Genomic DNA, 27397 nt, shown 5'->3' on the forward strand with positions numbered 1-27397 from the left:
GTTAAAAAGAGATGAAGAGAAAGGGTGGAGGAGCGAAGAAGATGCACTAACAACGCCGACAAACGGGAAGAAGCAAAAGTCTGGTGTTTTCCCCTCCAACACCTGGCATAACACAAGCTTCCCAAAACGTTTGTAAAGCTAAATGATAATTATGCGACCTGTAGTGGGTTTGTTATGAGGTCAGTTCCGAGGGTCAGGGACGGGCGAGCTGGGGGACTCGGTTCCCAAAGGTTCTCCCTTGAGAGGAAGGACAGTCAGCAACGCCACACCACAGAAGGTTGCACTTTCGCTCTGTCCTTCCCAGCTCCGCACCAACTATAACGGAGGGGTCGGGTATGCTGTGGGACTTGAGGAAGGGAGGACACAAACGAAATAACAGAACTACATTGAAAAGGGTGAAGCCCAAGCGCTGCCTGCGGGACCTGCACCAGAGCCCCGCCAGCGCGACAGCCGCGAGCTCCCAACCCATGACTCGACACATCTTCCCGCCCTCGCCGCCGCCATCGGAGACGGGCCTGGAGGCGGCGACCCGGTCCTGCCCGGCCACAGTCCCTCCCGGCCACGGTCCCGAGCACGCTGAGAACTCGGGTCGCCAGGATATCACTCACCATCTTCAGCTTGCTCTGTGATCAGCCTCCTAGCACCTTTACCGTCAGCCAGCCCCGCCACTCACTTCCGTTTCCGGGGTTTTCCCCCCACATCCGCCGGAAGTGCGTCCGTCCGGGCGAGGAAGGAAGGAGGGCGCGGGGCGTCGGTAGGGAGCGGCGCGGGGCCGGAGCTCCCACGCTTGCAGTCCTGGGGGACCGGGGGCTAAGGGCGCAGCGAGGGTGTGAGCTGGGAGGAGGGTGAGTCGGCACGAGGTGTGTCTCGGAGAGGGAAGACGCGGACCTCCGCTCTGGTAGTAATAAACGTCTTCTGCCGTTTATTTGAAGATGTGCGTTGTGCTCCGCTGAATGCATTGCCTTTATTTAATACAAGACTTCTTTTGGGTAGATAAGTATATTTTTTATGAGGGTAAACGAGGCACAGATGGGGTGCGTTATTGGCCTGCAATCGTTCAACCAGTGAGGCAAAACTGGAACACAAGGCTTTTTAAGTGGTTTATTTTTTTTAAATCATACATCGAAGGCGTGCTATGCTTGGACCCAGCGCTGAGGCTAAGAAAACAAACGGACCAGGCAGATACAGTTCCTGGGCTAGAGAAGCCGCGGACTGTTGGGGGTGAGAAAGGTGATATTAAGTATGATAACTACTGGCACATATTGGACTCCCACTGTATAGTAACACAGTAGTAAGTGCTTTGCAGGAAGTATTTCTTTTAATCCTTTCAATAATCTTATGAAGTAGGTAGTACTATAACTTCAGTTTTACAGGTAAGGAAAGCAAGACCTAAAAGAAGTTTTTAAAAAAGTGCCCAAGGACCCGTAATCCATTGTCATACTACTGTACTGAGTTGCCTAACAGATACCATGTGCTAAGATGGACTCATGCTCTGTAGCCGTGTAATGCAGCTGACTTAAGGAAGGAATCCTTGGGCTGATAGCCGAAAGTATAAGAGTGAACTAGTTTGAAGTAGCAGAGTATATGAAGGAATATTACACGCAGATTTGCTTGTGCAAAAACTGAAATGGGAAAGAAATGTGGCTGAAGGAAGGGAGAGAGTAGTGTGAGATGAGGCTGTTCGGAGATGGAGGCAAGTTTATTGCGGGGGACCTTGTGCACCAGGTTAGAGATGATGCTTTATCTTTTAAAAAGCCATTGAAGGATTTTAAGGAGGGAAGTGATAAGAGTTTCATATTTATGTAAACCCACCGCCATGGTCCTGCAGCCTTGAAGTTCTGGGGTTGATACAGATTTTAAGTACTGTGTGCTGGTCTTATGGCTCTTTAGAATATCCATGTTTACCTTGAGATTTGTGTTTGAGTTTCAGTTGCGTCTTTTTCCTTTCAATCAGTTCCATCTAAGGAGAAATGTTAAAACTGCAGCTTTTTAAAAAATTATTTAAATATTTGTTGATTGCTTACAATTCAGTCATTAAATATTTGTTGAGCATTTGCTTGGTACTAGAATCTGGAACTATGGACAAGAAAAAGGCATTTCCCTATCCTTGAGATGTTGTCTTTTTCCCCTCCGGAAGAATAGACATGGAAACAGACATTTAAAAGGCAGTGTAGTAAATACTTAATGGAGAAAGGAGCTGGGCCAGGAAGTGGTTGGGAACAGGAAAAATGGCACTTGAGGAAGAGGAAATGTGGAAAGGCAGAGATGTGCAAAAAGGCATGTTGTAGTCTGAACAATAAAGGGCCTTTGTGTGGTGTACTGAGGTTTTGGGCTTTTTCTTGTAGGAAACGGGATAATGGAATTATTTTAAAAAATATGACCTTAAAACTATCCTGGTGACAGCATGAGGGATACACTGGAATTGGGAGAAGCTAGGAGCCAAGATACCGTTCAGAGTGTTGCAATAGTCAACGCCAAAGATGATGAAGGTGTAAATTAAGGTAGCACAGCATATTGGAAAGACTTTCAGAAGCAGTGAGAGCAGGCATGAACCTGAGAAATACTAGAACTCAAAAGGCAGCCAGAAGAAGGGTAGCCTGCCATGGGAATGAAAAAGAAATGGTCAGAGAGACTGGAAAGCAAATCCAAGTGCTCTGTTAGAATCCAAAGGGGAAGAAAGTGCTGAGAGGTTTACAAGTAGTTCAAAAGAGAGCTTAAAAAGTAGTTTTAAAAAGATCTTGAAGGCTTGAAAATAGGCCTTTGGTGACCAACGTGAAGGCAGTTTTCGTGCAGCAAGGAGGAAATTCACCTTACTATAAGCAGCACAAACACCCATGTTTTTTTTAAGGGGTTACAGTAGTAACTAATACAAGACAGTGTTTAGTATGCTAAAACATGTTTAAAATTAGATTTGATATTAGGATGGTTTGCATAAGTTGTATCTATTATATAGTTTGGAGAATAGAATATTATTAAGAACAGTTAATGTTTTCTATGTGTCGAGCCCTGTTCTTAGTTCTTTACATACATTGGTACATTGTTGCAATTACTCAATTACAGTTACTCATGAGGTAGGTATTACTATTATCCACATTTTACATATTTTTTAAAAGATTTTATTTATTAGAGAAAGGGGAAGGGAGAGAGAAACATCAACTTGAGAAACATCCATTGGTTGCTTCTCACAGGCCTCCAACCGGGGACCTGGCCTGCAACCCAGGCATGTGCCCTGACAGAATCGAACTGGCAATCTTTTAGGCTTGTAGGCTGGCACTCACCCCACTGAGCCACACCAGCCAGGGCTATCCACCTTTTGTTTTAAGAAACAGGCCTGTTGTGTGCATTGTAGGGAAAAAAGTACACTTAAAAAAAACCTTTTTGTTGTCTTCCTTGACTCTACTCTTAAGCCTCTGACACAATTATCTCGGATGCATATAGTTGAACACCGAAGAAACGCCCATCTAGGTGCAGGCTCGTGGTGAAACATGGGTGAGAGCAGGTGAATGGCCACAGCCAGGCATAGCTGAGGTTGGTCCTTAGGAAATGTAAAAGCTTGCTGAGCTGAAAAATTCTCGTGGCTTTAGCTGAGGCCTCATCCCTCCAAAAGTGGAGAAAGGATGGTATAAAGCAGATGCATGCATTTCCAAGAGGCAGTGGTTGAGTGATTATCAAGCAGTAATAGTGGGTAGCAAGAGGCTGTGCTGACATTGTCTTGCCCTGTGAGTCAGGGAAAGTGGCAGAAAGAATCCACACCACTGCTCAAGCTTTCAAGAAAAGTGGTATTTGAGAGAGCTAGGTTTCAGTTACAGCTGAGATGTGTAAAGAACTTGTGGCAAAGTAAGAAATGCTGGGAAGGCTCATTGAATTAGACTAAGGAAGTTTACTTGTGTGTCCTAGGGTCACAGTGGCAGGAGTTTGTGAAGGGAGGACAACTGAGTAGCAGGTTCAGGGGCTGCGCAGATAGAGTAGATAACAGTACGGGAGGAATGCGTGAGTAGAGAAGTGTGGGAAAGAATGGATGAGTGGATGGCTGTGCCCAAGAGGCAACTATCCACTAATTCAACTAATATGGTTGAAAAGTAGGCTAGAGGTAGATCTGGGCAATCCAAGGTAACATATTGGGGAAGTTTCAGAAGTATCCTCCTGGGTCTGGATCCCAACCCTAAAGCTCAGCACTGTAAGCCAAGGCCCTAATTCCTTGTCTGGTTCCAATAATGCCTTTCCTCCATGGCTAGACAACAACTGGCATCCCACTGCAGTCTGTACAATTCTGACACCCACTAACATCAGGGGGGTGTGAGTGTATGTGATCAGCCTTCCCTTCCCCCTGCCAGCTACAATTCTGGCCAGGTCTGCATGGTCATTTTCCCTCCCCGTGTGAGGACAGTTCTCAGCCCAGTGGATTCTTTTGAGCTTTGAAAGCAGGCTGGGAGGATTTGGAGAGGAACTGGTGGTGAGGGTTGATGACAATGGTTGTCCTTCGGAGCTTAGGGCAGGAGAAGCATGACAGCCCCGTTGTCTGAGAGACGTGAGAGGGAAAACTGAGGTAATTAGTGTAAAGATTTGTAAAACGTATTCTCAAGGTGCCCAGTAATTAGAATGTTGTATGGCAATATAAGTTTCAGAAATTGTGCTCTCCTGCAAGATTGGGGAAGGGAGTTCATGTGGGGGGCGGTACAAGTCTTAACTAGCAAGAAAGTACCTATGTTTCAGACAACCTCAAAAGAATCTAAAATTTTTAAATAATACATCCAGCTCTTCTTTAAACAATCTAAATTCTTGTAATGCTGGAAAAGGTTCAGTGTGATTAATTTAAGACAAATTATACTTACACATCTGTCTTTGCAAGTCCCATTATAAGTGTTAAGGGATGGAGAAATACTTTACATCAAGTTTATTTGACAGACCCCTTTCTGTAACCCTAAGAGATGAGTGTTTCGTATTTCTTTTGAAATTCTTTGCTGACTATGATTTCAGATGGAGCAGCTTTTAAAAGAGTGTCCTCTGATTAAGCAAACCTGGATTTTTAGAGTAACTGGCATGGACTCTTGATCCAGGTGTTCTGTTTTACATCCTCGTTACATCAGACACAGCAAAGGTTAGCATTCGGTTTCTATGCTTCATTGCCCTACTTCATGTCTGTCTGTTTTTAAAAAGTGGTTTATCTTTTCAGCATAGAGAGTCTTTGTGCCTTGCCTGTGGAAGATACAGTTTGTGGCTTGCATGCAGTGAATTTTAAAGTACAGCCCTGATTCTTTTACCATAACCTTCATTTGTCAGCCCACATGTGGGAGCATTGAGTCATTTTGATGTTAGCTAAAGAAAAATTGTGTTCAGATGGTGTATCTGCCAAAAACACCGTATAGTGCGCAGTATAACATACATGACCACTGATGTCTTCAGTCCCCTTCTGTCTTCGGGTGCTAGTGTCAGTATCCCCCTCCACTAGCATGAATACGTGAGCGAGGAAGGTTTTTTATTTTGGAAAATTGAAAAATGTATTCCCAGAAGGCTTGAGGAGAGAAAATTGCCATTATTCCAAGCACACTCAAAACCAGGTTACGTTAATTTTTATTGAGAACCAGAAGGCTGGTTCAGAGTCTGAAAGCTGTAAAAGACAGCTTCAGTCATCCGATCGTGCAGTCGCTCTGGTGGCGTTTTTGTTCTTCTAGAAGCCATGTGTGCTCTCGTAGAAAATTGGAAAACACCAAAAGGCGGAGAGAAGGGAATAGAAAGCAGAGATCAGCACTGCGAATCTGTCAGCTCGCAGATGTTCTTTTATGTAATGGAATATATCTGTTTATCTTTTTTTAAAGAATAGATTGACTACATTTTCTGAGTGAGCTGGGAAGTTGTCTCTTTGTTTTTTTTCATGACCATCATATTGTTTAAAAGAAGATGGCATTCTGAAGCCTTAGAAAACGTCCGTCACTTCTTCAAGAACGGCGAATTTCACATAGGCTCTTTACTCAACATTTCTCATGCTGTCAATGTGGTTGGATGCCAAATGGGGTTTTGAATAATTTTCAAAGGTATTGTTTTTTGATAATTTGCCAGGGAAGTCATAACTCTTAAAATGCTCCATAACCCTAAGCATACAATTAGATTTATGGGTAGATGCTATGTTCCATGTTTTGGTTTTTCACCATTTTAGTATCTGGGATTGATGCCAAAGGCTATTCAACCCCATTCCATTTAGTAAATTAGAGTATATGACTAAAGTTACACAACAGCGTTTAAAGGGGGAGAATTCCTTGGTTGATTATCATTCTAGTAAGGTGTCTTACATGATTGGGAAAGAAAAGTGTTATTTCCAATACACCTCAGTGAAGTAATTACCTGACTGAAAAATCTGTGTGGCAGCTGATGGAATTAATCACCTGATTCCTGAGCCACAAGAAGAGCCCCTTGTCTCATTCCAAACCGTCTTCCATACTGCTGCCAAAGATGTTTGTCCCTTAAAATTCAAACCTAGTACTTCCACCCTCAAAGCCCTTTGATATCTTCTTGCTGCCTGCCCTACTGGATTAACTCGTCTCTTTAGAATGGCAAGCAGGTCTTCTGTGATCTGACTGCCAACTTCATTCTTAATTCCTTTACTCTAGGCATGTTATATTACTTGAAATTACTTGAAAATGTCATTGGCTTCATGTCCCTGTACTTTTATTCCTGTTTTCCCCTCTTCTGGAATGCACTATTGTACCAACTCAGGTGAAGCGTCGCTTCCTCTCTGACGCCTTTCCTGACTGGTTGCACAGCCCGCTTGCCCGCCGCCCCCTTCCAGGGAGAAAGGCCCTTTATGCCCCACTGCATACACATACATAACCGTATCAGCACCTGTGACACACTGCTGCAGATCTTGTTTTCATGCGTAAACCCATTCTCCATCTTTTTGGAGATAACTCTTTTCGTAGCTCTTTCATTAGGAACGTTGCCATAGCCTTTCAGCTAGCCTGCCTGCCTCCATTCTCAGGCAGCTCCCCGATTCACTCTGCACATCTCGAGGTTGAGTAGACTCAACAGGCCATGGCTACATGTTCAAAGGTCTGGTGGTAGAGGCTGGGTAAAGTTGGCTCCAGGGCCCAAATAGCACCGGATATAATTTATTTCCTGTAGGAAATATCAGCATGGCCTGTACCCTAGTCCCCTGCTGAGAGATTCCAGAAAAGGGTGGGAGTAGGGAAGGAGTGCGGAGTTAGGTAGCAAAAAGCAGGGGCTCTGAGAAGCTAGGTCCAGTCCGGTATGGACAGCCATACAAGTATATGAGTATAAGGTTATATACACGTAGCCACAGTTCAACCACGGCTGCCACAACCTGCCTGGGTAAGTGCTCAGGGATGTGTTACCAGGGCTTCCTTGTGGTCCTTGGTCACAGTGGTAATGAAGTTAAAAAAAAAAATCACTGCCCAGGGACCATAACTACTTCCAGAATCCTTTGAAGGTGAGACAGACATACAGTGTGGGGGGACAAAAAGCAACAGAAGTCAGTTGTGTCAAAACATGTTCCATGAGAATCTGAAATTTCAAAACAGTATAGTTGTGTATAATTAATTACAGTACAAAATAAGTTCTTTCTTTACCAATATATGTGTGAAAGAATTTTTTGAGACATCCTTTTTTAAAACAAACGTGAGAAGTGATTGAGAATGTATAATTGTTGACATTTCTGTCAACAATTAACATTTGGTTGATCTGATAGGTGAGAAATGATAGCTCATTGTTACTTTAGTTTGCATCTTCCTGATTGCTAGTAAGATTAGGCTTTTTTCATATTCATGTACCTTTTAGATTTGCTTTTCTGTAAATGCCTGTTGACACATTCTTTGCTCATTTTCCTGTGCAGTTTTTCATCTTCCTATAAATTCGATGGCAAACATCATATGCTATAGATGTTAACCTTTGTCTTGCTCATTACAAATATTGCCCATAATCTGTTGTAATATTTTTGTTTGTGGTATCTTTTTTTGACCTACATATTTTTAATAAATATCTCTTTTCTTTTACAACTCCTCAGGTTACTCTTTTGTTGAAAATGTTTTTCCAGCCCCTGGCGTATAAATTTATCCTCTTAAATTTTGTTCTAAAATATTTTTATTGTTTTCTATACATTTATTTTTAATTCATATGAAATTTATATTTAATAGGGATTAAGATAATCTAATTGTATTTTCCTTTAGATGGCTATTTTAAAATCCCATTTATACTAAGAAACATTTTGAGATTCTCCATTATAATGATCTAATTATTTTTCCAAATAACAAAACTATTAAATGTGCGTATATGTGCCAAATACTGTCCTAAGCACTTTACATATTTTAGCTCATTTAACCTTGGCAGCAACATTGTAGGTCAATTCTGTTATTTCACATGAACATTAAAATGCTTTTATCAAGTTAAAAAGAAACCATTGGGATTATGATTCGAATTACATTAAATTTATACATTGATTTTGGGAGAATAAACATGTTTTATATCCCTCAATAACATTTTATAATTTTCTTCATATGCCTTAAAGCTGTCTTACCAAATTTAACCTTAAGTATTTTGTATGCTATACTTATAGTATACTTTTATCACTGATCCAAGTGGGATACACATGTTTCCATTTTCATCCGGCTATTCCTATAAGCATTCTTCCTGATGCCTTCAAGGTGGTATATGCACATTAACCCTAGAGTAAGTAATGCTGAGGTGGCACCCTGAAATTCTCAGTGTTGTACCACTTCCTGCTCCTACTACATATGCATCACCAGCTGGCAGCAGCTTTGCTTCACATCTTCACTCTGGGGCCCAGGCTAACAGAGTCACCGCAATCAGGCACATTGCAGCCCTGAGTAGAGGAAAAGGAAACGAGGTGCAGCATCTTGTGGTTCGTAAAGCTTTTACAAAGAAATGTCCCATATTACGCGCCTCCCTCTCACATTTTGTTAGCCAAAGCAAGACACATGTCCCTATCTGGTCCTGGAGTGTCAGGGATGCATTTCCTCCCACAGGAAAAGCCCTTCGTGTCACCACGCCAAGCCTGGCATCTATGAGGTGGAGATGAGTAATATTCCAACAAGAAGGACAGCAGATATTTTGATCAGTAATACAGTCTTGCAGTGTTTTGTTTTTAAGCTGGCAAGATTGAGAAACCCTGGAAAATGATGCATGTATGATACACATTTATCACTTTAATAATACCCGGTTCCTCTCTACTTCCAAGGATGCAAGAAGATTATACTTTCTTGTCTCTTAAAATTAGACATGTGAATAATCCTGGCCAGTGAAAATGTGAGTGGAAGTGATGTATTTCATCCCTGCATGGAAGCATTGAAGAGCTGGAACATGATTCTCTGTGACATATTCCCTGCAGCAGTGATTATGGAAGTACGTGTTGATGTGGAAGTACCCAAAGGCCAAAGTCGCTAGAATGATGAGCCATTGTATAGAAGACAGTCGTCCTGGTTGCTCCCCAGGCAAAGAGTCATTGTTTTAAGTCACTGAGATTTAAGGTTGTTGTTTAATTACTGTAGCATAAACTAGCCTATCCTAATGAATGCAGCACACATATTTAAAAATGTGTGTGTGGCCCTGACCAGTGTGGCTCAGTTGGTTGGGTGTTGTCCTGCAAAGTGAAAGGTCACCAGTTCAGTTCCCAATCAGGGCACATACCTGAGTTGAGGGTTCAGTGACGCAGATCTCAGCCAGCAAGATCTGTTGTTGAGGTTGCAGTATTCAAACACACATACACACGGACTACAGAAATCCTGTGGAGGAAAAGGGGCTGCGTGGCTGCTCTCCAAGTTAAAGAGAGGGTCTATAATCCCCTCCTGGACAGGCTTTTATTGTTTTTCTGGGCACATTACATTGAGGGCAATCCTCATTTACTATGCACAGGTTCACCACAGGTGATTACCTTTTAAGGAGGACAGAGGACAAAGGACAGGACACTGCTAATTACTTCAAAGAGAATGATGTTACAGCTCAAAGGGGAAGCTGCTCACACTCCATACTTGGGTGGTTTAGCACAGACTTTAGGACGATGAAGATAAGATACTCAGTAAACATTTGCTGCCTCAATTCAGGGTGAGGGAGTTTTAGCAAGAGCAAGTCTCATAGCAGTCTAGTTACAACGCAGGCCTGATTTCCCACTGGAGAACCTATCCAGGGACGTGGGTCCTGCCTGCCAACCTCGCTCCCCACTGGCTTTTCCGAGTGGAGGCTGAGCCACATTTTCCATGCTTGGAACGGTTCCCCACAGTTCAGTCCCCCATCAGGGCACGTACCAGAGGCAACTGATCAATGTGTCCCTCTCTCCCTCCCTTCCCCTCTCTCTAGAATAAAATGAAATCTTTTAAAAAATAAAAAAATATATATATATCTATATATGTATGTATATGTATATACAAGGGTCTGGCCGAAGTAACGCCTGCTTGATTGTGGTTGGTAGGGCAATAATATGAGTGTGATAATTTATAGTTTTCATTTGAACATTTCACCTAAAATGTCATATGGTGTGCTTGAGTGTGATACTGTTATGTTACAGAATTACATGCTTATGATTTTGTAATCAAAAAGGGGCACTATTTGTGCCGGACCCTGCATGCACATCCACACGGACATGCAGGGCAAAGTCCTGACTCGGAGTGCGTGGTATCTTTCTCGCATAGATCCCATTCGTAATGCATCCTTTACAATTGCTAGTTTGGGTTTCTCTACCGTGGATCAAAAACTGAAAAATACTCGTAGAAAAATATAAATACAGAATCTTACAGCTCCCACCTCATCTTTTATAATTGCCACACCCAAACCAACAGCATTTTGTGTAATTTGCCTTTATTGAACATAAAGAAGATGACTTAGTAGTCATCAAAACAATTCTTTTTACATTATTGTTTATTGGTTTGGTAATATTTATTTGAATTACTTGGTTATAATAACAATGTAACTCATAAAAATGTGTAGGAGCAAGCACTTGATACTAGTAAACATAAGAACTCAACCAGTGAAAGTGGAATATGTGGTTATCACGAAAAGTAAGAGCATTTATCTTGCCATAAAAGTAATAGTCTGTAGATTTTACAGATATAATCGAGAGCTTGTATTAATCCCCAAAGTCATTTAGATGAAAGTGAATTAAGAGAGCTTCTACATGGAGAACGGTGTGCACGTACATGTACGTGTGTGTGCGTGTGTGTGTGCTACAGTGTGTCCAGCCACTCTCCTCAATTATTCATTCTACGAGGCTCTTTTTAAAAGCATATCTTTGCGTTTTTAAATGTGTAATTATATTATCGGCAAAAAGATAATCCCTTCTTTCCCAAATTTATATATTTTTCTTACTGTATTTGCTACATCCTCCAAATTAATGTTAAATAAACAATGGTGATAGTGGATATCCCTGTGTTTTTCTTGATTTTATTCAGAATTTTCAAATGCCTTTTCATCATCTATTTATATAATCACTATTTTCTCCATTAATTTGCTGGTGTAATGGATATATATTGACAGATTTTCAGTAATGAACCAGCCCTGTATTCCTGAAATAAATCTACTTGGTTATAATAACTTTTATTAAACTAAAATACTCTTATTTCCTAAATTTGTATTCAGAATTTTTGCACTAATAATCACAAGTGAGGTTATTTTATATTTAATTGTACTGTTTTTTAAAATCAGATATTCAGATTAAGATTTTGCTGGCTTTATAAAATTAAATGTGTAGCTTTCAGGTTTTATTTTTACTGTGGTTTGCAATAATTTTTAAAACATTGAACCATCTGATTTTGACGTATAAAAAAGAATTTTAAACCATCCTCTTGCTTTTATTTATAGTTGTACTCAATTTTGTTGTAACTTAAATATGTATTATTTAGTTTTGCCTGTTTAACCTTTATAAAAATAAAATCACAAGGTATATTCATCCATAACTTCCAATTTTACCCCACAGTGTTTTTGCAGTTCACCATGACTATATATAGTTGATTCACTTTTGCTATTGTATAGTATTCTATTGTATAAACACACCATCATTTAAAAAAATCCATTCTACTGGGTTTTGGATTGTTTCCAGTTTTTGATAATATAAGTATTTTTTGTACATCTGCTGGTGCAAGAGTTTCTCTGCCAAGAGTGGAATTGTTGCATTTACAGCTACTAGTAATATCCAAATGTTAACCAAGCCTTGCAGAGCAGTTTACACTTCAACTAGTAGCCTTCCCATTTCTCCACATACGCATTGACACTTGGTCTTCATCAACTTGTACATTTTTCTCATTCTGTTGGGTACAAAATTGTATTTCATTGTGGTTTTAAGTTTTACTTTCATATCCACTATTGAAATTAAGTATATTTTCGTATTAATGGCCAATGCATGTTTTCTCGGGTGTGAAATGGCAGTCCATATCATCTGCTCATTTGACTATTAGTTTGTCTTTTTTATTACTCTGTAGGCAAACCATAGGTTTTGGATAAAGAAACATTCTTAAATTTAATGTAATCAGGTGTATCAATATTTTTCTTCAGAAATTTTCAAATATTTTACATTTATGTTCCTAACGTAACTGTAGTTATATACACACACACAAGTATGCACACACATATTAGGTGAGGTAAGGATCCAGTTCTTTTATTTTCCTCATATTGGGATTAAAATTGTTAATTTAGATCCCAGCTCTTTTTATATTGAGAAATTCATCATTTCCCCCACTTGTCTGCAATGCCAGCTTTGCCAGATGTCTGGTCCTGGGCTCTCTGTTCCATTTGGTCAATTTGTTTATCTTGTAAATTCTGTATTGACTTAAGTGTAGCTCTATAATATCTTCTAATATCTGATAGGACAAGACCTCCTACTTCCTTTAGAAGTACCTTAACTATCTTTGGCATTTTGTTCTTTCCTATAAATTTGAGTTAGTTAAGGTTATTCGGACTTCTATTGAATTTATAAAGTTTGAGGAAAATTGACAACTTTAAGATGGAACTTCCCCATTCAAATAGTATATATATATTTAAGATTTTATTTATTTTTATAGACAGGGGAAGGGAGGGAGAAAGAGAGGGAGAGAAACATTAATATGTAGTTGCCTCTCACTCGCCCCCTACTAAGGACCTGACCCACAACCCATGCATTTGCCCTGACTGGGAATCAAGCCGGTGACGCTTTGGTTCTCAGGCCCACTCACACTCAATCCACTGATCTACAACAGCCAGGGCCCAAATGGTATATTTCTTAATTTCCTGAAGTGCTTTTGCATCTATTTTAGTAAATTTTTGTAGTATTCTACATGGTTTCTTAAATACTTTTCTTAGATTAATTCCTAGCTAACTTTTTTTAATGCTATTGTAAATGGTATCCTTTTAATATAAAAATTCACAGCTGTTTTTTTATGTGTGCTGGCATATAGAAATTTAACTTTTGCCTATTGACCTTATATCGAAAAATCTTGATACACTTTCTTATTTTTCTTATGATTTCTGGCAGATTCTTTGAGTTTCCTACATAGACGATCATTTAATTTGTAAATAATGACAATTTGGTTTCTTCCTCTCCAGTCCTTATACTCCTTTGTTATGTTTCCTGATGCCCTGCTATGGCTGGAATTACTGCACAAAGTTGGAAAGGTAATAGTTTGTCTTTGTCCTTATTTTTAAAGAAAATGCTTTTACATTTTTACTGTAGAGTATGTATTGTATTTGCCAGAGATGTTTTTGCAATATTCTTTATTAGGTAAGCTAAGGATATTCTTTATTCCATTTTGGCTTCAACTTTTTGTTTTGTTTTTGTTATAAATGGCTTAGAATTTTTTGAATACTTTTTCTACCTCTTTTGAAATGAGCATTTTTCTCTTTTAATCTATCGATGTGGTAAGTTGTATTAATAAATTCTTTTTTTCTGAGTTGAACTTTTTTATTTTGCTAATGTACAAAGAATATTAACAGTCCACTTTTTATGGTTTCTAAACACAACCAGTGATTTCCGTAAGATGCTGTCGTCCTTCACAGACCAGTGTCTGATCTGGAAAGGCCCAACCACCTTCCTTTCTATCCACCGAATCAATTCGTCTTCTCAGAAGTCTCGTGGGATGTTTTCTTTGTTGACCTCTCCATGTTGCTGCTTCATTTAAAAGACTTCATTTTCTAACTGCACAATAGTCCTTTTGGTCTCACAATTCTTACCAGGGATACGCAGTTTGACTGCGTTTCTCGTAATTTAGATCCAGCTGTGAGTTGCATGTTCTTTTGCTGCCAGTTTAAATCTTGAATATGTTTCCTTAACTTCTGGAGTTCTTTCTGTGCATGTTCAATCATATGAACTAGATTTTCATTATGTACTTCCCAGGCATTGCATCCATGCTGTGACATTCGTTCCAGATTCTCAATCCAAACTGCCCGATGCTGTTACTGGGCCATGGAATTGTTCACACACTCTTGCCATGCAGTGAAGTCATTTTTCTGACCCAAAGAAGGGGCTGGAAGTTCATATCGTTTCATATTGACAATTCAATTGGTTGTCGGGCAGCCAGTCTTTCAAATTCATTTCTCATTATGTCTGTTTCAAAAGCAGAATAATCCTGCGCTGTCAGGTAGCTCAGGCAGTTCTTACTAGAGCGGTATTTGCGAGTTTCCTCCTCCACCAGTGCCGCAGCCGCTTCCCGCACTCCAGGTGCTTCATAACCTCGGTCAGAATATGGCAGGACGTCCACCACAACCTCGCCAGCCTCCGGCCCAGTGCCCGCCGTGCTTAAGTTCACATGCATTTTCCTTCTCTGCTATATTAATAAATTCTCTAATGGTTCAACAACCTTCCATTCTTGGAATAAATCCAATTGATCATTATCCTCATACATATTTTGCTCAATACATTGGCTAATATTTAAATATTTTTACATTCATGACCAAGAATGAAGCTGGACTATAATTTTTTTCTTGTCTAGTTTTTGTATAAAGTTATATGAGCCTCATAGAATTAGGGGATGTTCCTTCTTTTATACTCTTAATTGTAAAAGACTAAGACTAAAATTGTTCTTTGAATCTTGGTAAACTTGCCTATAAAACTTCTTGGACCTGGTGTTTTCTTTGTGGGAAAAAATTTAAATACTGATAAAATTTTATTAATAATTATAGGCCGGGTAGTAATCAAATTATTTAATAACCAATTAGAATAGTTGCACAAATCAATTAGAACGGACTCTGTCCCTAAACAAACAGTATGGCTGTGCAAGCTAAATAGCTCTGATATTTTAAATTTCTACTTAAGTCAGTTTTGTAAATTTAGATTTCCGGGCATTTGGCCATTTTACTTAAGTTTTTATATGTATCCATAAATTGCTTATAATATTTCATCTGTGTAACTGCTATGGTATTTATTATTGCCCTTTTTTATCTTAAAATTTGTATTTGCTCTCTTTATCAATTTGCTAAGGGTTTATCAGGTTAATTTTTTACAGTGAACCAGAATTTTGCTTTCTTGATCCTTTCTACTGACTGATGATTTGTTTTATTAATTTTTGCCTTTTTCATTATTTCCTTTATTCTCTTATATTTAGACTTTTTGTCACTTCAACTATTTTTAAATTAATTAAATAATATAAGTCTACTCACTCGTTCTGATGATCACTTTAGCTATATCTCACAAACTTTCCTATATAATTATTACTGGTGGTTCCGAGTATTTTCTCATTTCCCTTTGCTTTCCTTTTTGACACATGAACAAATCAGAATTATGTTTTTAAATTTTCGAGTTTTTGTTATTTTTTGTTATTAATCATGGTATGGTCAGGGAATGTGGTCTACATGATAGTGATTCTTTGACATTCGTTGATTTTGCTCTATGGGCTAGTACACTGTCAATTTTTACAGTTGCTCTCTGAACAGAAAATATATTCTCCAGTTATTGGTTTGTTTATTGTGATGGCCAAATGATCCATATTCTTACTGATACTTTTATCTTGTCAATTTCTTTCTTTTTTAAAACATTTTTTTACTGTTGTTCAAGTAGTTTTCTGCCTTTTCCCTCACCCGTCCCCACCACCCCAGTTCTCCCCAACTCCCTCCCCTGTTTCCAGCCTTCCTTGTTATTGTTCATGTGTCCTTTATAATTGTTCCAGCAAATCCTTCACCCTTTTCTCCTGAAATCCCCTCCCCCCTCCCCTCTGGCCACTGTCAGCCTGTTCTCAATTTCAGTGTCTTTGGTTATATTTTGCTTGCTTATTCGTTCTGCTGATTAGGTTCCTGTTAAAGGTGAGATCATAATGGTATTTATTTTTCACCACCTGGCTTATTTCACTTAGCATAATGCTCTCCAGTTTCATCCATGCTGTTGCAAAGGGTAGGAGCTCCTTCTTCCTTTTTGCTGCATAGAATTCCATTGTGTTCCCACCAACAATGTAGTAGGGTTCCCTTTTCTCCGCATCCTCTCCAACATTTCTTTGTGGATTTCTTTATGTTGGCCACTCTGACTGGTGTGAGATGGTACCTCATTGTGGTTTTAATTTGCATCTCTCTGATGGCTAGTGATGCTGAGCATCTTTTCATATGTCTCTGGGCCCTCTGTATGTCTTCCTTGGAGAAGTGTCTGTTCAAGTCCTTTGCCCATTTTTTAATTGGGTTGTTTGTCTTTCTGGAGTAGAGTCGTATGAGTTCTTTATATATTTTGGAGATCAGGCCCTTGTCTGAGGTATCCTTGGTAAACATGTTTTCCCATACTGTTATTTCTCTTTTCATTTTAATGCTATTTTCTTTAGCCATGCATAAGCTTTTTAATTTTATGAGGTCCCATTTGTTTATTCTTTCCTTTATGTCCCTTGCTTTAGGGGACGTGTCTTTGAGGATGTTGCTGTATGGAATGTCTGAGATCTTCCTGCCAATGTTTTCCCCTAGGACTTTTACACCCTTTGCAATGGCATGGATGGAACTGGAGAGCATTATGCTAAGTGAAATAAGCCAGGCGGTGAGGAACAAATACCATATGATCTCACCTTTAACTAGAACATAATCAACAAAAGAAAAATGCAAACAAAATATAACCAGAGACATTGAAATTAAGAACAATGTAACAATAGCCAGAGGGGAGTGGGGAGGGGATAGTGGGGAGAGAGGTCTATAGGAGTTACTATAAAGGACACAAGGACAAAATCAAGGGGAAGGGTAGAGTGGGGTAGGGAGGTGGGACTGGCTGGGGTGGGGTGGAGGGATGGGGAGAAGATGCAGACAATTGTAACTGAATAAAAATAAAAAATAATAAAAAAGAATTCCATTGTGTAACTGTACCATAGTTTTTTGATCCACTCATTTGCTGATGGGCACTTAGGTTGCTTCCAGTACTTGGCTATTGTAAATTGTGCTGCTATGAACATTGGGGTGCATAGGTTCTTTTGGATTGGGGTTTCAAGGTTCTTAGGGTATAATCCCAGCAGCAGAATTGCTGGGTCAAAGGGCAGTTCCATTTTTAGTTTTCTGAGGAAATTCCATACTGTTTCCCACAGTGGCCTCACCAGTCTGCATTCTCACCAACAGTGCACCAGGGTTCCCTTTTCTCCACATCCTCTCCAACATTTCTTTTTAATTTGTTTATGTTGGCCACTCTGACTGGTGTGAGGTGGTATCTCATTGTGGTTTTAATTTGCATCTCTCTGATGGCTAGTGATGCTGAGCATCTTTTCATATGTCTCTGGGCCCTCTGTATGTCTTCCTTGGAGAAGTGTCTGTTCAAGTCCTTTGCCCATTTTTTAATTGGGTTGTTTGTCTTCCTGGAGTGCAGTCGTGTGAATTCTTTATATGTTTTGGAGATCAGGCCCTTGTCTGAGGTATCATTGGCAAATATGTTTTCCCATACTGTTGGTTCTCTTTGTAATTTGGTGCTGTTTTCTTTAACCATGCAGAAGCTTTTTATTTTGATGAGGTCCCATTTGTTTATTCTTTCCTTTATGTCCCTTGCTTTAGGGGATGTGTCTGTGAGGATGTTGCTGCATGGAATGTCTGAGATTTTCCTACCAATGTTTTCCTCTAGGACTTTTATGGTGTTACGACTTATATTTAAGTCTTTTATCCACCTTGAGTTTATTTTTGTGTATGGCGTAAGTTGGTGATCGTGTTTCATTTTTTTGCACGTAGCTGTCCAGATCTCCCAACACCATCTGTTGAAGAGGCTGTTTTTGCTCCATTTTATGCTTCTGCCTCCTTTGTCAAATATTAATTGACCGTAAAGACTTGAGTTTATTTCTGGGCTCTCTGTTCTGTTCCATTGGTCTATGTGCCTGTTTTTATGTCAGTACCAGGCTGTTTTGATTACAGTGGCCTTGTAATACAGTTTGATATCAGGTATTGTGATCCCTCCTGCTTTGTTCTTCTTTCTCAAAATTGCTGCAGCTATTCGGGGTCGTTTATGGTTCCATATGAATTTCTGAAATGTTTGTTCTATATCTGTGAAATATGTCATGGGTACTCTAATAGGGATTGCATTGAATCTATAAATCGCTTTGGGTAGTATGGCCATTTTGATGATGTTAATTCTTCCAATCCATGAGCATGGTACATGCTTCCATTTGTTTGTGTCTTCCTTAATTTCTTTCTTCAGTGTTGTGTAGTTTTCTGAGTACAGGTCTTTTACCTCCTTGGTTATGTTTATTCCTAGGTACTTTATTTTTCTTGTTACTATATCAAATGGGATTTTTTTCCTGATTTCTGTTTCAGCAGTTTCATTGTTGGTATACAGGAATGCCTTTGATTTCTGAGTATTGACTTTGTATCCAGCTGTTCTGCCAGATTCACTTATTAGGTCAAGCATTTTTTTGGTGGAGTCTATAGGATTTTCCAAGTACACTATCATGTCATCTGCAAACAGTGACAGTTTCATTTCCTCCTTTCCAATTTGGATGCCTTTTATTTCTTTTTCTTGTCTGATTGCTGTGGCTAGGACTTCCAATACTATGTTGAATAGGAATGGTGAGAGAGGGCATCCTTGTCTTGTTCCTGATCTTAGTGGGAAAGCTCTAAGTTTTTGTCCATTGAGTATGATGTTGGCTGTAGGTCTCTCATATATGGCCTTTATTATGTTGAGGACTGCTCCCTCTATTCCCACTTTGCTGACTATTTTTTTATCAGAAATGGGTGCTGTATCTTATCAAATGCTTTTTCCACATCTATTGATATGATCATGTGATTTTTGTCTTTGCTGTTGTTGATGTCATGTATTATGTTTATTGATTTGTGAATATTGTACCATCCTTGCATCCCTGGGATGAATCCCACTTAGTCATGGTGTATGATCTTTTTAATGCATTGCTGGATTCGGTTTGCCAATATTTTGTTGAGAATTTTGGTGTCTATGTTCATCAGCGATATTGGCCTGAAGTTTCCTTTCTTTGTTGTGTCTTTATCTGGTTTTTGGATTAGGATGATGCTGGCTTCATAAAAAGAGTTTGGGAGTTTTCCATCAGTTTGGATTTTTTTGAATAGTCTGTGAAGGATAGGGGTTAGCTCTTCCTTAAATGCTTTGTAGAATTCTCCTGTGAAACCATCTGGTCCAGGGCTTTTGTGTGTTGGGAGTTTTTTGATGGCTGCTTCAATTTCATCTGCTGTTTGGTCTGTTCAGGCTTTCTGCTGCTTCTTCATTCAGTTTTGGAAGATTATATTTTTCTAGAAATGTGTCCATTTCACCTAGGTTTTCAAATTTCTGGGCATACAGTTCTTCATAGTAATTTCTTACAATCCTTTGTATTTCTGTGGTATCAGTTGTAATCTCTCCTCTTTCATTTCTAATTGTGTTTATTTGGATCCTCTCTCTTTTTTTCTTGATGAGCCTACTTAAAGGCTTGTCAATTTTGTTTATCTTTTCAAAGTACCAGGTCCTGGATTCATTAATCCTTAGAATTGTGCTTTTAGTCTCTATGTCATTTAACTCTGCTCTGATCCTGGTTGTTTCCTTCCTTCTGCTTGCTCTGGGCTGTCTTTGTTGTTGTTCCTCCAGTTCTTGTAGGCATAGGGTTAGGTTGTTTGTTTGAAATGTTTCTGTCTTTTTAAGGTAGGCCTGTATTGCTATGAACTTCCCTCTCAGGACTGCCTTTGCTGTGTCCCATAGGTTTGGGGTTGTTGTGAGTTCATTTTCATTTGTTTCCAGAAAGTTTTTGATTTCTTCCCTAATCTCGTTCTTGACCCATTCATTGTTTAATAAATAGCATGCTATTCAGTCTCCATGATTTTGAGTGTTTTGGGTTTTTTCCTTTGGGGTTGGTTTCTAGTTTCAGTCCCTTGTGGTCAGAGAAAATGCTTGATATGATTTCAGTTTTCTTGAATTTTTGAGGCTTGCTTTCTGTCCTATCATGTGGTCTATCTTTGAAAAAGTTCCATGTACACTTGAAAAGAATGTGTATTTTGCTTCTTTGGGATGAAAAGCTCTATATATATCAGTTAAGTCCATTTCCTCTAGGGTATTGTTAAGTGCCACAATATCCTTGTTGATATTTTGTTTGGAAGATCTGTCCATTTTTGACAGTGGGGTGTTCAAGTCCCCTACTATAATTGTGTTGCTGTCAATATCTTTCTTGAAGTCCTCCAAGATTTTCTTTATGTATTTGGGTTCTCCTATGTTGGGTGCATATATACTTGACTTGCCTCTATTTCATTTAGCATTCTTTCTGAGGCTTCCTCCTTTCCTTTCATTTGGGGATTGTTTCCTTGTCTTCCCATTGTTCGTGAGACTCTTCTTGTTACCCTCTGCTTCTTAAATTGATCTGTTCTGCCTCCCTGGGTTTCTGGTGTGAACTTCTATGGCAGAAGATCTGTGAGATTCAGTCGTGCTGTCTCCTTCATCTCCTGAACTGGCTGGTCTTGGGCTATCATTTATGTTGGCTCTCTGTATGTTTTCGGGTTTTGATTGTTGTTGGGTCTTTGGTGGGTCCTTCTTTGGTGGGTCCTTCCCTCCAGCTGGTTAACTGAGGGTCTTTCCATCCACCACCTCTTGTATTCTGTTATGCAGGTGTGGGAAGGTTGTGTTGAAGCTGATTCTTCTGTGTGTACAAGGTTTCAGGACTCCTCTCTTGCTCTTGTTCAGTTGTTTGTTCTGGATAATTTCTCCACCATATAGTTGTATTTTCAGATTAGTCCTTGGTTGAAGTTAATGTAGCTTCCACTCCCTCCTTCACCTCTTCCGTTGTTATATGTTGGTGGTTCCTTGTTGGTGGGTTTCCTCTTCTAGCAGGTATACTGGTGTTCACAGCTCCCACCTATTCTTTTTTGTGATCAGTTGAAGGGGGAAGGCAAAATGGTTTAAGACTGCAGGAGTGTATTCTATGGTATTTAAAGTACCAACCCATAGAGAAGAGATAGGAGATCCTTTGGATATATGTAGTATTAGCCGTGATATTTCACCCAACTAGCCCCTTTTTAGAAAGGATGGAAAAAAGATAAGATGCTTGTTAGGGGTGAGGAAGGGTTGTGAGTTGGATCTGGAAAACAATGAGCTTGTGGGAGGTCAGATTACGAGGTAAAATGAGAGTAGAGAATAGAAAATAGCTGTAGTGTAGGAGATAATAGAGTTAACCACAACAGTAATAAAGATCAGGAAACTGAAGTGGGCTGAGATCTGGGAGGGGTTCTATATAGTATTTACAATTGTATGGAACAGCAATTATTTACAGTAGTAATGAAGCAACAATCATATGACAGAATCTATGTGATCTGAATAACAAGAATAGGAAGTACAGGACCTAGAGTAGTGTGCTACTGAAACACAAGTGAAGTGAAAGGTCGAAAAGTAGAAATACACTATGAAAGAGAGAACAAGAGAAACCAGTCAAACAATACAATTCAACAAACCAAGTGAAGAAGACTAAACAGAAAGAAGAGAAATACAAAAATACTAATAAAATAAAAGATGTACGAATAATGAAAAAATATTAATAATACAAATATACAAATAACTTGCAAGATCTCTGGAGTAGCAAATTGAAATTTGTCTCAGTCTCATTTGTTGGGATGACCCCTCTTTGGGCCAACTCTGGTCTTTTCACAGCTCCAGGTTTTATTGCCTCACTTGTGGGAATTAAAAAAAAAAGAGGAAGGAAAGAAGAAGGAATAAGAAAAGAAAGGAAGAAGGAAGGAATAAAAAAAGAAAGAAGGAAAGAATTGAAGAAGGAATTTAAAAAAAAAAAGCCTTCTGCTGGCTTTAAACCGGCCAAGCCAGTTCTGCTGGTCTTCCTGGGTGCAGCAGGCTGAGGGGCAATTGATTTCAGTTTTCTCCCTTCCTGAACCGCACTTGCACTTGCACTCTTGGCAGTTGCTCAGCCTCCAGCCCAATTCCTTAGTTCACTGGTGGGCCCCCAGCACCCTTCTGTGCCCAGCCTGCACCTTCAATCCACCAGTTGTGCTGTCCTTGAGGTGTACCACTTAGGGGCAACTCACACACCACCTTCTTGCTCTTTGCTGTCCTAGATGCTAGGGACTCTCAGAGTCTCTTCAGGGTAGTTCAGCCCCCACACTGAGTTAAGTCTTTCTTAACTCAGGACTCCCTGAGGACTGCAGCTCTCCTCTGCAGGTGGTGTCTCTGCCTTCCTCTTAGAGAGCCAGTCAGCCCTCCAGGGCCCTGGGCACAGGTGCCGGGTGGGACGTGCCTCTGGGCTGTGGCTGCTGCAGCAGGACAGGTGGGGGTAAGGGCGCAGGAGGTGGGGGCAGCTGCTGAGGAGAATTCCCCAAACAGCCACTGAGTGCCTCTTTTTTCTCTTTGAAAAATTCCTCCTATTCAAGCCTGCTGCTCCAAACAAGCACCTGGCTTCTCACAGCCCCAGTCTCCAATCAGACTGGGGACTGACTGGGTCAGGGACCGTCACGGCCCAACTCTTTCCACCCAGTGTCCACAGTCTCAGTGGGTGCACACTGCCCCTGTGTGTTTGCCACTTTGTCCTTATTCCCCCCCTCCCCACCCTCCCGTGACTTCAAGCATTCATGTCCCTCCTGGTGCTGCTCAAATCTTGTTTGGCAGGGGAGGGAGCCGTTGACCCAGCTCTCTCTCTAGAATCCTGCGGCAGACCCGGCAGGCACCAGGCCAGGGGCTGCAGCCGCCCTGGTCTCCTGCACTGGTCCCAGGGACCTTATTGTCCTGAAGCACTCTCCTCATCACCTGATTTTTTAACGCCCTCTACAGTTTTTAAGGAAAATTTTTAATGTCCTTCCAATCTTCATATAAGCTGGGATACTGTTGGCTGGTAAAAAAAAAAACTATCAAATTTGGTGAATTTTTGTACAGCCATTTTAATATTTAAGATGGAAGAAAATATGCACGTTTTTGGCGTATTATGCTTTATTGTTTCAAGAAAGGTAAAATCACAACTGAAATGCAAATGAGTTGTGCAGTGTATGGAGAAGGTGCTGTGACTGATCGAATGTGTCAAAAGTGGTTTGAGAAGTTTCTAGGTACTGTTGACATTTTGGCCAAATAATTCTTTGCTGTGGGGCTGTCTTATGCATTGGAAGATGTTTAGCAGCCACCCTGGCCTCTACCCACTAGAAGCCAACAGTGAGAAATAGCTGACATACTCAAAATATCCAAATCAATAAAGTTATTGGTGAAATGAAAAATGTGTCTTTTATTTTATGGAAAAAACTAAATGGACTTTTTGGCCAACCCAATATTTTTATTTCTCTGATAGTAATATATTTATACATATTTTCTTTTGGTTAATATTTATTAAATGGTTTTACCTTTTTACTTTCAACTCTTCTATGAACTTATTGTTTTACACCTGTCTCTTGTAGACAACATGTGGCAAGACTTTGCTTTTTATATAATCTGATAAAGAATATAGTCTTCTTAGCCTTATTGTTATTTTAATATATTTGGATTTCCAATGAACATGTATAAAGGACCCATGGACAAAGACAGCAGAGGGGAGCTAGGATTGAATGTGGGAGGTGGGAGTGGGTAAGGCCGGAGAGAGTCATGAGGGGAGAATGGGGGCAATTGTAATTGACAACAGTAAAAAAAAATGTAAAGAACAAATAGAATTCTTGTATCTTGCTGGTGGGAGAGTAAATTGGCACAACTACTTTGGAAAAGTCTTCAGCAGCTTCTACTTTAACTTGATCTTCTATTTCACTCCAAATACTCAACAGAAATGTTATTTGTGTTCACAGGTACATAAAATGATGCTCAAGTTATTACTGTTCTTAATAGCCAAAATTTGGAAGCAACCTAATTGGACATTAATATTTGAACGGATAAATAAATTGTGGCATACTTATACAAGGAGTAATGCACAGAAATAAAGATGAATAGTGTATGTCAGCAACAAAATCATCTTGGTAAAGTTTTGTGAGTTTAAAAATAATAGCATCACATATTTTGAATGGTATCTTGTGCATTTGAGAGTTTATTTTTCGTAAAGGATTGCAGGTCACATATGTCTTACAGTACTTAGATCTGTGTGTCAGGGAGCTGTTGAACACACAGTCACAAAACACTGAAGCATGGTTAGCTTTGTTCCATCTCAGTGAGAAGATTCTCATTTTAAATACATTTCTTCTATGTGTTCTGGTTCTTCTATAATGTACATCTCAAACTTTGAGATTCAAAAAACAAAATAATGTAAAATATCAAAAAGTAGTAATATATTTGGATTCCATTGCTACCATCTTATTTTATGCATTGTTTTTCTGCTGTTTCTATATTCTTTTTCTTTCTTGATTTGTTGGATTATAGTTTATGTTTTATTCTTAATCTGTTATTTCCCTTTATTAGTTTGGAGCTTATATGTTTGGGGGGGGTGGTTGTTCATTGTTGTTGTTTTAAATATTTTATGGGGTGTCCTAGACTTTTAAACATAATATGCGTATGTATAATTTAATGAAGTGTTTAATTTAATAAATCTTCAGTTGGTCAGTGTTTTACCTTTCTGAACAAAGTATAGACCTTTGCAAGCCTTATTCCTGATTACCTCCTTCTAACTTATATGCCATTGTTATCATATCTTATTTCTCTATTAATTTTTAACTTTGCAATTAAGACATTATTGTTTAACACAGCCTGTGATTGTTTAGATTTACTCATGTGTTTATTACTTTTTTGCTATGTGTTTAGGATTTCAGATCTTCTTTCTGTAATGAATTTTTTTCATCTTTATGTGTACCCTCTAGAAGTTCCTCTAGTGAGTACCAGTAAACTCTCACTTGAAGTTTGTCAGGAATATTTTTATTTTTGTCCTCATTTTTGAAAGATAGTTTTGCTGGGTATAGAAATCTAGAGCATCAGTTATTTTCTCTCTGCATTTTGGAGATATTATTCCATACTCTGCATCCATTTTTGCTATTGACAAGTATGCCAAATAGATGTTGTTCCCTTGTGAGCAATCTGTATTTTTCTCTCTCACTACTTTGAGACTTTTCTCTTTGTCTGCATTTGACCACAATATGTGTTGGTGTGAATGCCTTTTTATTTATCCTACCTTGAGTTTGGGGGCCATATGGAAATTTCCATGATAAAATGAGAGCTACTCTAGAAGAGCCACATTTCACCCTTTCCTGTCCTCCAACTAGCCCCCCTCCACCTCTTTGTTTGGATGCAGTTATGAGATCCAGAGCTTTGAGCATCACTTTGAAATCATAAGGTGACAAACACAAGAATGGAGAAATAGAGGGGAAAACCCCTGTCCTTGATATAACCTCAGTGATAACTGGCTTGTCTACTTATAGACTTCATGCTATAGGAGAATAAGAATTGCCTTTTTTGCTTAATGTGTATTCTTTAGTCAAGTATTATGTTGCATCCAAATATAATCTTAAAAAATGATACTTTGTTTGCCCTGTGAAGTGCAACAGAACATTGTAACAAAGTAAACAATAATGTTTTTCAAGTGACTACTGTATCATTTTGTATCATATACTTGGCAAATGTGTGTTGTCTTTTAGGATATGCCTTAATTCATGACTAGTAAGACAAGATTAATCAATGATTAGAGACAATTTCATAAGATTTTTCCTTTCAACTGAAAATTTATTTGGAAATATATATACAAATGTATACTGGGATTACCTTTAAAACTTAGTGTTGTGACTTATATTGTCATTTAAACAGTCTTGGGTCTTAAAAGTAAAATTATATTTTTTAAACATTTTACTTATTTATTTTTAGAGAAAGGGGAAAAGAAGGAGAAAGAAAGGGAGAGAAACATCAGTGTATATGAAAGACATTGATTGGCTGACTCTCACATGCCCACAGTCGGGGACAGGCCCACAACCCAGGCATGTGCCCTGACTGGTAACCAAACAAGTGACCTTTCCGTCTGCAGACTGATGCTTAATCCACTGAGCCACACCAACCTGGGCTTAATGTAAAATTATTAAACATTATTTTTGTTGCTGCCATTCCCATGTTATGCCACTCTAAGAAGATTTGCTTTAAGTAGGAATCCATGAAAATGTATTAATCTTGTTAAAACAAAAGTCATACATGTACAAGAAAATAATTAATTTTATTGGTTAAGATATATGGAAAGTCTGGTGTATGTATTATAAAAACTCCTCTTTTGGTTGAATGCCCTGGTGTAGCAACCATTAAAAGATTGGCAGGTCTGGTTGCAGGGGTGTCCAACCTTTTGGTGTCTTTGGGTCACACTGGAAGAAGAAGAGTTGTTTTGGGCTGCACATTAAATACACAAATACTAACGAAAACTGATAAGCAAAAAAAAAAGGTTTTAAGTAAATTTATGATTTTGTGTTGGGCCGCATTCATAACCATCCTGGGCCACATGCAGCCCAAGGGCTGTGGGTTGGACACCCCTGTAGGATCTGAGTTCTTGACTTCAAATGCTCATTGCATTTTGCCTCCATAAATCTGTGCACTATGTTCAAATGACCTGCATTTGATGTTTGAAAAATAACCCCAACTATCACTCTAAATAGAATGTAATAAATAAATGACAATTTAGAGTCACAAACATCTTCTCTGTGTATTAACTCATTACTATTGATAGCATTTATCAATAGTCTCCGTTCCTTTCCTAATGAATAACTACTGTATTCATTGGGTCACCAATATTTATTATTAAAGTGTCTACTATGCTAGCTTCTGGGGTTCTAATGCTGCCTAATGTCCTATTCTTGTGGAGTTTTAGCCTTGGAGGAAGGGGGAGTACACATCAATCAAATAATCAAACAAAAAGTATAGCTCCAGCAAGCACTACAAGAAAGAAATAACTGGTCCTAAAAAAGGAGATTTGAACAAGTCCTTGAGGTCAGAAAAGACTTTTCTGATCTGATAAGTAGAAATTAACTGAAGGCTGATAGATGAGTAGATGTTAACTGAGTGAAGAGCAAGTGAAAGTAGGCATGACAAAGGTCCTGTGATAAGATGGAGCCTGGGGAATATGAAGGACTGGAAGAAGGCCAGTGTGGCTGGAACGGAAAGTTGAGGCTGCTGGAGGTAGGT

At 39.2% G+C, this 27397-nt stretch overlaps 1 protein-coding gene, 1 long non-coding RNA gene and 1 pseudogene across 3 annotated transcripts in view; 1 reads left to right on the forward strand and 2 right to left on the reverse strand.

Annotated features, from left to right (window-relative positions):
* POMP (proteasome maturation protein) overlaps positions 1-787 on the reverse strand; it is a 16338-nt gene extending 15551 nt beyond the window's left edge. The window contains exon 1 of the mRNA XM_024580795.4: positions 609-787. Coding sequence (XP_024436563.3) covers positions 609-611 — 3 coding nt within the window. The 5' untranslated portion in view covers positions 612-787. The remainder of the gene's footprint in view (positions 1-608) is intronic.
* Positions 730-26827, forward strand: LOC139440797 (uncharacterized). Of its 2 annotated transcripts, none has more exons than XR_011651012.1 (3): positions 730-845; positions 13534-13602; positions 26102-26827. It is a non-coding gene; the product is annotated as an uncharacterized lncRNA (long non-coding RNA). The 2 variants fall into 2 exon arrangements; XR_011651011.1 differs by having other exon boundaries at positions 790-934.
* Positions 14048-14807, reverse strand: LOC112323142 (pre-mRNA-splicing factor SPF27 pseudogene; annotated as a pseudogene).
* Positions 26828-27397: the final 570 nt, after the last annotated feature.

This window comes from Desmodus rotundus, chromosome 3 (genome assembly GCF_022682495.2).
Source record: "Desmodus rotundus isolate HL8 chromosome 3, HLdesRot8A.1, whole genome shotgun sequence".
In the NCBI taxonomy this organism is placed as follows: domain Eukaryota; kingdom Metazoa; phylum Chordata; class Mammalia; order Chiroptera; family Phyllostomidae; genus Desmodus; species Desmodus rotundus.